This window comes from Sander lucioperca, chromosome 23 (genome assembly GCF_008315115.2).
Source record: "Sander lucioperca isolate FBNREF2018 chromosome 23, SLUC_FBN_1.2, whole genome shotgun sequence".
Taxonomy (NCBI): domain Eukaryota; kingdom Metazoa; phylum Chordata; class Actinopteri; order Perciformes; family Percidae; genus Sander; species Sander lucioperca.
This window is the reverse complement of record NC_050195.1, coordinates 4340830-4353578: the sequence shown is the minus strand read 5'-3', so window position 1 is coordinate 4353578 and position 12749 is coordinate 4340830. Positions and strand designations below refer to the sequence as shown.

The following is a 12749-nucleotide window of genomic DNA, read 5'->3' as shown; positions in this document are numbered from 1 at the left end:
CCTCAATGTGTGTGATTGGTGTAAAGCCCGCCTCAACAGTTGTGATTGGTGTAAAGCCCTCAACGGTTGTGAGTGGTGTAAAGCCCTCAACGGTTGTGAGTGGTGTAAAGCCCTCAACGGTTGTGAGTGGTGTAAAGCCCTCAACAGTTGTGAGTGGTGTAAAGCCCTCAACGGTTGTGATTGGTGTAAAGCCTCAGTGGTTGTGATTGGTATAAAACCCGCCTCAACGGTTGTGATTGGTGTAAAACCCGCCTCAACGGTTATGATTGGTGTAAAGCCCGCCTCAACGGTTATGATTGGTGTCTCGATTTTGGGGACATTGGAAATGGGTTTGAATGGGCCCTTCGCCAGACTGACTTGCAGAGCAAATCTCAAATTTGCCGGAAGTTCGTCAGGGTTTACCAGGCTAAATATGTGGTCTACATGTGATACTGAGCCACCCCCCCATACTTTAACCACGCCCACGTAATCAGGCCACGCCCCCTTTCATAACATTTGAACCGTTTAATTCTGTTTAATTCTGTTTAATTTTGTTTAATTATGTTTAATTTTGTTTAATTGTGTTTAATTGTGTTTAATTCTGTTTCGTTATGTTATTTTCTCAGAAACACTCTGCAGCTGCTGACATCACTTCCTCCCTCTCAGAAGACCAAGTTCCTGAAGCTTTCTTGGTGATGGTTCTGATCCAGTTTGGTACGTCTGTCTGTCTGTCTGTCTGTTTACCTTTCTGTGTGTGTGTGTGTGTCTGTTTACCTGTCTGTCTGTCTGTTTACCTGTCTCTGTTTACCTGTCTGTCTGTCTATTTACCTTTCTGTCTGTCCGTTTACCTCTGTACCGTCTGTTTGTTTGCTCAGATGTCTCAATGTCCCCCTGTCTGTCTGCAGGCACCATGGTGATAGACAGGGCTCTGTATTTGAGGAAGACAGTTTTGGGGAAGTTGGTCTTCCAGGTGATTTTGGTTTTTGGGATTCACTTCTGGATGTTCTTCATCCTGCCGACGGTCACTGAGAGGTAATGTAACTCACCTTCCTCTGCTGCCTTGTTAACATAATGAATCAGAGAACTGGTCATAATGTTCAATATAATAATATATCATCTCAGATACATTTAGCTTTAACTGGTCAGAAAGTAACATCAATCAGTTGTAAAGTTATATTAACATTGTCTGTCTGTCTGTCTGTCTGTCTGTCTCTCTCCAGACGTTTCAATCAGAACCTGGTGGCTCAGCTCTGGTATTTTGTGAAGTGCGTGTACTTCGGTCTGTCGGCCTATCAGATTCGATCTGGTTACCCGACTCGAGTTCTGGGAAACTTTCTGACGAAGAGCTACAACTACCTTAACCTCTTCCTGTTTCAGGGGTGAGTCCAGCTGCCAGACTTAGGCTAGCTTAGCATAAAGGCCTAGACCTACTCTATCTGGAAAGTGTCCTGAGATAACTTCTGTTGGAATTTCTGTTATAAAATTGAATTGAACTGTACTGTTAGCCTAGCTCAGCAAAAGCAACAGCTTGATTAAAAGAGAAAATACCTTTCAACATCTGAAAGCATGTGACACCAGACTCTGTTGAGAGAATGATCACTTTAACACCAAAATGTTCCCAGACATTACTCATTGAACTCTGTCTGTCTGTCTCTCGACCTGTCTGTTTCTCTGTCTCTCTCTCGACCTGTCTGTCTCTCTATTTGTCTTTCTCTCTCTCTGTCTGTCTGTCTCTCTGTCTGTCTGTCTCTCTACTTGTCTTTCTCTCTGTCTCTGTCTGTCTGTCTCTCTGTCTGTCTCTCGACTTGTCTTTCTCTCTGTCTCTCTGTCTGTCTCTCAACCTCTCGGCCTCTCTGTCTCTCTGTCTCTCGACTTGTCTTTCTCTCTGTCTGTCTCTCAACCTCCCGGCCTCTCTGTCTGTCTGTCCCTGGACCTGTCTGTCTGTAGTTTCCGTCTGGTTCCCTTCCTGACGGAGCTCAGGGCGGTGATGGACTGGGTCTGGACGGACACCACTCTGTCTCTGTCCTCCTGGATCTGTGTGGAGGACATCTATGCTCACTGCTTCGTCCTGAAGTGCTGGAGGGAATCTGAGAAGGTTTGTGTCTGTCTGTCTGTCTGTATGTGTAGGTATGTGTATGTATGTGTATGTATGTGTAGGTATGTGCATGTATGTGTAGGTATGTGTATGTATGTGTATGTATATGTAGGTATGTGTATGTATGTATATGTATGTGTATGTATATGTATGTATGTGTATGTATGTGTAGGTATGTGTATGTATATGTAGGTATGTGTATGTATGTATATGTATGTGTATGTATATGTAGGTATGTGTATGTATGTGTATGTATGTGTAGGTATGTGTATGTATGTGTAGGTATGTATGTGTATGTATGTGTATGTATATGTAGGTATGTGTATGTATGTGTATGTATGTGTAGGTATGTGTATGTATGTGTAGGTATGTGTAGGTATGTATGTGTATGTATATGTAGGTATGTGTATGTATATGTAGGTATGTGTATGTATGTGTAGGTATGTGTATGTATATGTAGGTATGTGTATGTATGTGTATGTATATGTAGGTATGTGTATGTATATGTAGGTATGTGTATGTATGTGTAGGTATGTGTATGTATGTGTATGTATATGTAGGTATGTGTATGTATATGTAGGTATGTGTATGTATGTGTATGTATGTGTAGGTATGTGTATGTATATGTAGGTATGTGTATGTATATGTAGGTATGTGTATGTATGTATGTGTCTGTATGTGTAGGTATGTGTATGAAGAGAGATAAATGCTGAGGCAAGAAGGGCCTTCAAAGCATGGGTTGAGTCAGGCAGGCATAAACATGGTCCCTTATTTGATTATAAGAAACATGCAAATGCTAAATTTAAATATGCTCTACGTTCCATTAAGAGGAATGAAAATACAATGAGGTCTGACTCTCCTGCAAGGAAGCTGCAATGTCCTATTCATTTCTGGAAAGAAATCAAAAGAATGAATAACTGTAAAACATTGTTACCAGCGAACATTGAGGGTGTCAGCGGCTCAGAGAAAATTACTCAGTTGTGGCAGAAACATTATTATGAGCTGTTTAATTGTGTTAAAAGTAACTCATTTATTGTGGGTAACATTGATAATAATGTTACCCACTCAAGAAATAAATGATGCAATTATGATGCTAAAAGATAATAAGGCATGTGGTATGGATAAGATATCTGCGGAGCACTTAAGATTTGCGAGTAGAAAACTCTGTCCCCTAATTGCTATTTGTTTTACTGGGTTGTTAGCCCGTGGTATTTTACCTGATTCTATTTTATCTGTCACATTAGTGCCTATCATCAAAGATAAAGCTGGGAAAATTAACAGCTTGGATAATTACCGGCCTATAGCTCTGGCCAGTATTTTATCCAAGGTCTTGGAGAGGATTATACTGAACAGGCTGGAGCAGTTTGTCCTGACCTCTGACAACCAGTTTGGCTTTAAACCTAAACATGGCACAGATGTGTGTATTTTTGCCTTAAAGGAGGTTCTAGATTTGTATAACAGGCATAATTCCACAATTTTTATGTGTTTTATTGATGACTCTAAAGCCTTTGATCGTGTAAATCATAAGAAGCTATTCTACAAATTGCACAACAGAGGGGCTCCCAAATATCTAGTGAGAATCTTGGCTTGGCTGTCAACTGATCACCATCTGGTGGTGAGTTGGGTCAGAGGGTGGGGGAAGACTCTGGACAGACCTGGTAAACCCAAACGGGTAGTGCGGGTGAACTGGGAACGTCTGGAGGAGGCCCCTGTCTGACAGACTTTCAACTCACACCTCCGGCGGAGCTTTTCGTGCATCCCTGTGGAGGCTGGGGGCATTGAACCCGAGTGGACAATGTTCAAAGTTTCCATTGCTGAAGCTGCGGCGGGGAGCTGTGGTCTTAGGGTCTTAGGTGCCTCAAGGGGCGGCAACCCACGAACACCGTGGTGGACACCGGTGGTCAGGGAAGCCGTCCGACTGAAGAAGGAGTCTTTCTGGGATATGTTATCCCAGGGGACTCCGGAGGCAGTTGCAAGGTACCGAAGGGCCCGAAGGGCTGCAGCCTCTGCCGTGAAAGAGGCAAAGCAGCGGGTGTGGGAGAAGTTCGGAGAAGACATGGAGAAGGACTTTCGGTCGACACCAAGGTGCTTCTGGAAAACCGTTCGCCACCTCAGGAGGGGGAAGCGGGGAACCATCCAAGCTGTGTACAGTAAGGATGGGATGCTGCTGACCTCAACTGAGGAGGTAATAGGGCGGTGGAAGGAGCACTTTGAGGAACTCCTAAATCCGACTAATACGCCCTCTATGGTAGAGGCAGAGCTGGAGGATGATGAGGGGATTGTCGTCAATTTCCCTGGTGGAAGTTGCTGAGGTAGTTAAACAACTCCACAGTGGCAAAGCCCCAGGGATTGATGAGATCCGTCCAGAAATGCTTAAAGCTCTGGGTGTGGAGGGGTTGTCTTGGTTGACACGCCTCTTTAACATTGCGTGGAAGTCGGGGACGGTGCCTAAGGAGTGGCAGACCGGGGTGGTGGTTCCCCTTTTCAAAAAGGGGGACCAGAGGGTGTGTGCCAATTACAGGGGTATCACACTTCTCAGCCTCCCCGGTAAAGTCTACTCCAAGGTGCTGGAAAGTAGGGTTCGGTCGATAGTCGAACCTCAGGTTGAAGAGGAACAATGCGGATTCCGTCCTGGTCGTGGAACAACGGACCAGATCTTTACTCTCGCAAGGATCCTGGAGGGAGCCTGGGAGTATGCCCAACCGGTCTACATGTGCTTTGTGGATCTGGAGAAGGCGTATGACCGGGTCCCCCGGGAGACACTGTGGGAGGTGCTGCGGGAGTATGGGGTGAGGGGGTCCCTTCCCAGGGCCATCCAATCTCTGTACGACCAAAGCGAGAGCTGTGTCCGGGTTCTCGGCAGTAAGTCGGACTCGTTTCAGGTGAGAGTTGGCCTCCGCCAGGGCTGCGCTTTGTCACCAATCCTGTATTTATGGACAGGATATCGAGGCGTAGTCGGGGTGGAGAGGGGTTGCAGTTTGGTGAGCTGGGGATCTCATCGCTGCTTTTTGCAGATGATGTGGTCCTGATGGCATCGTCGGCCTGTGACCTTCAGCACTCACTGGATCGGTTCGCAGCCGAGTGTGAAGCGGCTGGGATGAGGATCAGCACCTCTAAATCTGAGGCCATGGTTCTCAGCAGGAAACCGATGGAGTGCCTTCTCCAGGTAGGGAATGAGTCTTTACCCCAAGTGAAGGAGTTCAAGTACCTTGGAGTCTTGTTCGCGAGTGAGGGAACAATGGAGCGGGAGATTGGTCGGAGAATCGGCACAGCGGGTGCGGTATTACACTCAATTTATCGCACCGTTGTGACGAAAAGAGAGCTGAGCCAGAAGGCAAAGCTCTCAATCTACCCTTCAGTTTTCGTTCCTACCCTCACCTATGGTCATGAAGGCTGGGTCATGACCGAAAGAACGAGATCCAGGGTACAAGCGGCCGAAATGGGTTTCCTCAGGAGGGTGGCTGGCGTCTCCCTTAGAGATAGGGTGAGAAGCTCAGTCATCCGTGAGGAGCTCGGAGTAGAGCCGCTGCTCCTTCGCGTCGAAAGGAGCCAGTTGAGGTGGTTCGGGCATCTGGTAAGGATGCCCCCTGGGCGCCTCCCTAGGGAGGTTTTCCAGGCACGTCCAGCTGGGAGGAGGCCTCGGGGAAGACCCAGGACTAGGTGGAGGGATTATATCTCCAACCTGGCCTGGGAACGCCTCGGGATCCCCCAGTCGGAGCTGGTTAATGTGGCTCGGGAAAGGGAAGTTTGGGGTCCCCTGCTGGAGCTGCTACCCCCGCGACCCGTTACCGGATAAGCGGAAGAAGATGGATGGATGGATGGATGGAATCTTGGCTTTTTGGTATGCTCATCAGTCAATGTATTTGAAATGGGGTAACTCAATGTCTGCCCCATTCAATGTAAGCAATGGAGTTAGGCAGGGAAGCATTTGATCTCCCTTTCTTTTTAATATTTATATGGATGATCTATCAAAGCTGCTAAATAACTGGAACAGGCTGTATGGTTGGGAACACCATTATCAACCACCTGATGTACGCAGATGATCTGGTGATTCTTTGTCCATATAGTGCTGGCCTTCAACAGTTACTAATATAATAATATATAAGAGTCTGCTCCCAATATGGCTCAGACTTTGACATTAAGTACAATTCTAAGAAGAGTAATATTGTGATTGCTAGAAGCAGGGATGACAAAAAACTGTCATTTCCTGGTTTCTCTCTGTCTGGTACTGTCCTTGAAGTGTGTGATGAGGTCACATACTTAGGGCACTATATAACTGATGACCTTTCTGATGATAGGGACATTCATAGACAGTACTGTATGATGTATGCACAAGCTAATATGCTGAATCGCAAATTTAGTATGTGTTCATTGTCTGTGAAGACCACACTTTTTAAAGCTTTTTGCACCCCAATGTATACTGCCCACTTGTGGCGTCACTATAAAAAAAGCAGTATGCAGAAACTCAGTGTGGCATATAATGATGGCATGATGCTGCTGCTTAAAATGCCTCGATGGAGCAGTGCAAGCAAAATGTTTGTAAGTGTTGAGGTATCCACCCGTCCTGCTGTACTCTGAATCTCATGTACAGATGTCTGTGTAGACTGAGTCATTGAATAGCATCATTGCAACACTAGTGAACCCTGCAATGAGTGCGGTCAGGTTTACTTCGAGATTGTGGAACCATTGGCGTTTTAGTCTATATGCTAATATCTGAATCTCTTTTTGTGTATTGTGGAACTGACTGTTGTCATTTCTTATTGTTTGTGTTTTATCTTGTATTTGTCTGTCTTTTGCTAGGTTTTGTATTGTGCTATGGACCGTTTTTTTGTGTCCTGAATAAAGACTATGATGATGATGATATGTGTATTTTGCATTTATTGTGTATATTTGTACACAGAGGTACCCTCAGCCTCGCGGCCAGAAGAAGAAGCGTGTTGTGAAGTACGGGATGGGTGGTCTGATCGTTCTGCTGCTGATCTGTATCGTTTGGTTTCCGCTGCTCTTCATGTCGCTCATTAAATCTGTCGCCGGAGTCGTCAACAAACCGCTCGACGTCTCTCTGACCATCACACTGGGAGGCTTCCAGGTAAACTTACCTGAACTGTGTCACACCTGTACTAGTCTCTCATAGCCAGCGCTATCTCCACAGCAATGTGGAGTAAAGTCCAAATACACCACAGATACATTCTGGGACAGGAGAAAAAAAACTCTATAGGTTGGTTGCATTTCTTTGAACCAATCACAACAGTCCTGGGAGGCAAAAAGGTCCAGACGCAGCAACGGTGGCTCTGCTAAATAGTCTCAGGAAGGAACTTGTTCAAAAGAAAACTCCTCATCTAATATTAAATGAAGTTAACTGTTGACACAATCCAGTAACGTGAGATATTTAAATCAGCTGATACATACATTAAACCTCATTGGCTCTTACTAGTGTATCTCCGTGTGGACTTCATCCACAGCAATCCCACCAATCAGCAATCCCACCAATCTGTACTGTACACAGAAAGTCAGGGTTATATATGTACTGTATATACATATGTTGTAGTTTTATAACTGACCTGCTGTTGTCTTCCACAGCCGATCTTCACGATGAGTGCGCAGCAGAATCAGCTGAAAGATCTGACGGAGGAAGACTTCACTTTCTTCACCAGCTCCTACAGCTACACTCCTGTAAGTACCACGCAGTACTACTGCAGTACTTACAGTACTACTGCAGTACTACTCACATACTACTTGCAGTACTATTCATAGTACTACTCACCCACTACTCGCAGTACTACTATAGTACTACGTATAGTACTACTCACACACTGATCACACACTACTCACACACTACTCGCAGTACTACTGCAGTACTACTGCAGTACTTCTCACACACTGATCACAGCACTACTGCAGTACTATTCACAGTACTACTGCAGTACTCACAGACTACTCACAGTACTGATGCTACAGCTTGTAGTTTTATTGCAGTACCTGTGTGGCCTGTATTTCCCAGAGTGCCTTGCAGTTCCTGGAGGCATCTCAAAGTTTAATTCAGAATCAGAACTAGCATCATTATGAGTACATACAACGAATACAAAAGTTCTTCTATACGGTGCAATATTAAAACACACATTAAACAAAGAACATGGATCAGAGAATGTGAAGATGGTAGAAAGATCATTTTAAAATAATTTAGTAATATCCTTTACTAGCATTGCACATTATTACTTAAAGGTAATCCAGTACCTGTGTGGTCTGTATTTCCTAGAGTGCCTTGCAGTTCCTGGAGGCCTATGGTCCGGAAGATGTGACGGTGGCCGAGCTGCAGGGCAGCAGTAACTCTCTGTGGACAATCAGTCCTCCCAGCAGGAAGTACCTGAGCCAGGTGCTGGACCTGGACCACTTCCCGCTGACGCTGTCCTGGACGGTTCAGAGGTCAGCAATAATCTATATATATATATATATATATATATATATATATATATATATATATATATATAGTCAGACTGAGGAGGAGAGACTAGGTCAGACTGAGGAGGAGAGACTAGGTTGAGTCAGGCTGAGGAGGAGAGACTAGGTTGAGCCAGGCTGAGGAGGAGAGACTAGGTCAGACTGAGGAGGAGAGACTAGGTTGAGTCAGGCTGAGGAGGAGAGACTAGGTCAGACTGAGGAGGAGAGACTAGGTCAGACTGAGGAGGAGAGACTAGGTTGAGTCAGACTGAGGAGAAGAGACTAGGTTGAGTCAGACTGAGGAGGAGAGACTAGGTCAGACTGAGGAGGAGAGACTAGGTTGAGTCAGACTGAGGAGGAGAGACTAGGTCAGACTGAGGAGGAGAGACTAGGTTGAGTCAGACTGAGGAGGAGAGACTAGGTTGAGTCAGGCTGAGGAGGAGAGACTAGGTTGAGCCAGGCTGAGGAGAGACTAGGTCAGACTGAGGAGGAGAGACTAGGTTGAGTCAGGCTGAGGAGGAGAGACTAGGTCAGACTGAGGAGGAGAGACTAGGTTGAGTCAGACTGAGGAGGAGAGACTAGGTTGAGTCAGACTGAGGAGGAGAGACTAGGTTGAGCCAGGCTGAGGAGAGACTAGGTCAGACTGAGGAGGAGAGACTAGGTCAGACTGAGGAGGAGAGACTAGGTTGAGCCAGGCTGAGGAGGAGAGACTAGGTTGAGTCAGACTGAGGAGGAGAGACTAGGTCAGACTGAGGAGGAGAGACTAGGTCAGACTGAGGAGGAGAGACTAGGTTGAGTCAGACTGAGGAGGAGAGACTAGGTCAGACTGAGGAGGAGAGACTAGGTCAGACTGAGGAGGAGAGACTAGGTCAGACTGAGGAGGAGAGACTAGGTTGAGTCAGACTGAGGAGGAGAGACTAGTTCAGACTGAGGAGGAGAGACTAGGTCAGGCTGAGGAGGAGAGACTAGGTCAGGCTGAGGAGGAGAGACTAGGTTGAGCCAGGCTGAAGTAATTCAGATAGATGCGCGTCCACGGCTTTCCTCAAAAGACCACGAGGTCGATCACAGATTTAGTGATGCCAAAATGGAGAATACACATTGTTCATACTTTATACAGAGTGAGCAGCAGCTTCTTGTGGAAGTATGACGACGTGAAACACATTATTTGTATAAAAAGAAAAGAAACACGGCCGCTGTAATGAAACAGTGAGAGAAAGCGTAGCAGACGATCACGGACCGACTGAATGTGTTAGTAGCCTAAACATATACATTAACTGACCTCTGCTCTGAACTGGAGCCGTCATAATCATACCATTCAAGGATTAGACTACTAATCATTTACACAAATTAACAGTTGTACTCTTTGCCTTAAAAGTAAGCAGAAGCTAATATTACTCAGGAAATTTACCATGAAGATCAATTTTCTACAACGCTATAATATGATGTGTAAATATATCTTTCACTCTGTTCCTCTCTCTCTCTCTCTCATGGGCTAAAATATAAATTCCCTAAGTCATATTAACTTCCACTGCTCGCTTTAAATCCAAAGTGTACAACTGTTGGTTTTTGCAGATGACAGTGACTCAGTGAATGGTTTCAGTTAAGAGCAGTAGTTCATAAATGTATATTTTTAGACTATCATTCAGTCTGTCCGCTATTATCTGCCACGCGTTTTCTCGCGTTTTTTTTATTTTTTATAGAGGACGAGTTTCCTTCTCTACATATTATATGCCTTGCTCCCTTGTATATATGGACATAGAAAATAAAGACACTGAAGAAAATGTGACTCTAAAATCTAGAAACTAAAGATAATTAATTTAACACAAATTGTGTGCTAAGAATGCCAAATACAATGCACATGGAGGCGGAACAAACATGATCCTTTATTGTTAAAGAATTAAAAAAAATGTATCAAGAATTGATGTTTTGAAGACAAAGGGTAGCATACCAAATATTAAATTGATTTAGATGTTCCCTTTGTTCGCTCACTTTGCATTTTGCAAATTGATAAAAAAAAAGTTTTCTCAGGTATCAGCTGATCATCTGATCTGAACAATGCTGCGTGTGTTTTAAGGAACTTGAGTCTGGGGACGAAGGCGGAGCTTGCATCAGGTAAACATGTGACCTACCTGGACGACCAGACTCGCCTGGAGCTGATCCAGCTGCTGAACGGAACCAGGACACGTCCTGTGTGAGTGCAATTAAATATAACTTTATTTACAGTGTCAGATCCTAACAGCAGTTATCTCAGGACACTTTACAGATAGAGTAGCTCCAGACCACACTTCATAATTTACAGAGACACAACATTCCCCCCAAAGAGCAAGCATTTGGTGTGACAGTGGCGAGGAAAAACTTCCACTAACAGATAGAAACCTCGGACATTACGCAGGTGTGTGTGAGGTACAGTTGTCCACATGAACCACTCTGGAAGAATTGTGCTAAGTGTGTTTTGGGTCTGTTTGTTTTCAGGGTCATACAGGAAGTGTTTCCATGTTTTATTCGAGCTCCCAGCGACTCCAACGCTAAACCCATCGAACAGCTTTACACAGGTTTTTATACACACACACATTCATCCTTAAAAACCAGCTGTTTTAAAATTCTTTGTAAATTGGTTATAAAACACAAAGGGTGCTAAACCAATGCCAAATTGTGTTGCTGATATATAATGATAATAATAAGATTAAACTGCTATTCTCTCTGCTCCAATCAGATGGCCGCTACAAGGACATCCTGCTGGCCCTGGAGCGGTCGACCAATCAAAGCCAAGAGATCCAGGACTGGTGGATCGTGGACCAACCAGCTGCCAGCCTGGTGCCTGTCGGGGGCGGAGCTTTGTTCACTGATAGAAGGGAAGCGGGGCTTCAGCTGTTTGTGTTCAGTGATAAAGTCAGTCCTCCGAGTCTCGGCTTCCTGGCTGGATACGGGTACACGATAAGTAGTCTGATTACTCTGCAGTAACTGTAGTCTGATTACTGTGCACTAACTGTAGTCTGATTACTGTGCAGTAACTTTAATCTGATTACTCCCCCCCCTGCAGCATCATGGGTCTGTACGCATCGGTGGTTCTGGTGATCGGGAAGTTTGTGCGGGAGTTCTTCAGCGGGATCAGTCACTCCATCATGTTCGAGGAGCTGCCGTGTGTCGACCGCATCCTCAAACTCTGTACCGACGTCTTCCTGGTAAAACTTATTAATTATTATTATTATTCATTATTATTATTATTATATATAAATGTTATTAACCCCGACGTCTTCCTGGTAAAACTTATTATTATTATTATTATTATTATTATTATTATTATTATTATATATAAACGTATTAACTCAGCAACATGATTAGTTTACCTGATTGATTAACTGATTGGTGGCTGTGCTGTGATCTGATTGGCGGTTTTCTGTCTCAGGTGAGAGAGACAGGGGAACTGGAGTTGGAGGAGGAGCTTTACGCCAAACTGATCTTCCTTTATCGTTCGCCAGAGACTTTAATCAAATGGACGCGACGCTAACCTCGTCGACAGTTACTACGGCCGCAGTGACATCACAGACTGTGACATCATCACTGACTGTGACATCATCACTGACTGTCGTTTCTGAACACGTTCTCCAGGAGGAAACGTCAGTGACAAAAACAGGACATTCACTGAATCTTATTTTGTAGGTTTGAAGAAACAGGAAGCATTACCTCTTCTGATGAAATCCACACTGATCTGAGGACAGTAACGTTTTGATTTCTGATGACCAATCACTGCAGGGATATGTCACGTTCTTTGATAACAGCTGTTTTAATACAGAGCGGTATTCTGAGGAGTTGGACAACCATGCAAATGTTTTCACTTATTTATTTGACTTTGTTTACAGGACAAACCTCAGTATTCTTTCATCACTGCGTTGGCTTTAACAGTTAGTGTTAGCTTTCATTAGCACAACATTAGCATCATGCTAGGTCTGCATCAGCGTTACATTAGCTTTTTAAGGTCTGTTAGTAGAGGTGTAGTGTTGCAGGAGCGCACCGGAAAGATGCTCCGGTACTTTTTTTTACTCTCCAAGTCAGAAAATAGAATATTGAACACGTGAACTAATGTAGGGTTGTTGAAAAGTTAATCTGTTGACGTCACTTTATCTGACTGATAACTCCTCTAAACTCTGTTTCCTGTGAATATTTCAAACAAAAAGTGAATAAGTAAAAATTAAACTTGTTTTTATGTCTGAGAGTCTTCCTCTACTGGTGTTTTTCT

The 12749-nt window shown here is 44.5% G+C and overlaps 1 protein-coding gene across 3 annotated transcripts in view; it reads left to right on the top strand.

The window, feature by feature from the left end:
• The window catches only part of LOC116062280 (piezo-type mechanosensitive ion channel component 2-like), an 87130-nt gene extending 74982 nt beyond the window's left edge, over positions 1 to 12148 (top strand). For 2 of the 3 annotated variants that reach the window (XM_031316931.2, XM_035998135.1), the window contains exons 45-56: positions 606 to 693; positions 885 to 1011; positions 1200 to 1358; positions 1927 to 2074; positions 6975 to 7163; positions 7655 to 7747; positions 8331 to 8497; positions 10587 to 10703; positions 10985 to 11064; positions 11226 to 11439; positions 11553 to 11694; positions 11919 to 12148. In XM_031316931.2, coding sequence (XP_031172791.1) covers positions 606 to 693; positions 885 to 1011; positions 1200 to 1358; positions 1927 to 2074; positions 6975 to 7163; positions 7655 to 7747; positions 8331 to 8497; positions 10587 to 10703; positions 10985 to 11064; positions 11226 to 11439; positions 11553 to 11694; positions 11919 to 12020 — 1626 coding nt within the window. In that variant the 3' untranslated portion in view covers positions 12021 to 12148. Of the gene's footprint in view, positions 1 to 605; positions 694 to 884; positions 1012 to 1199; positions 1359 to 1926; positions 2075 to 6974; positions 7164 to 7654; positions 7748 to 8075; positions 8198 to 8330; positions 8498 to 10586; positions 10704 to 10984; positions 11065 to 11225; positions 11440 to 11552; positions 11695 to 11918 lie in introns of those variants that run through there. The other variant, XM_035998136.1, reaches the window with a different exon arrangement.
• Positions 12149 to 12749: the final 601 nt, after the last annotated feature.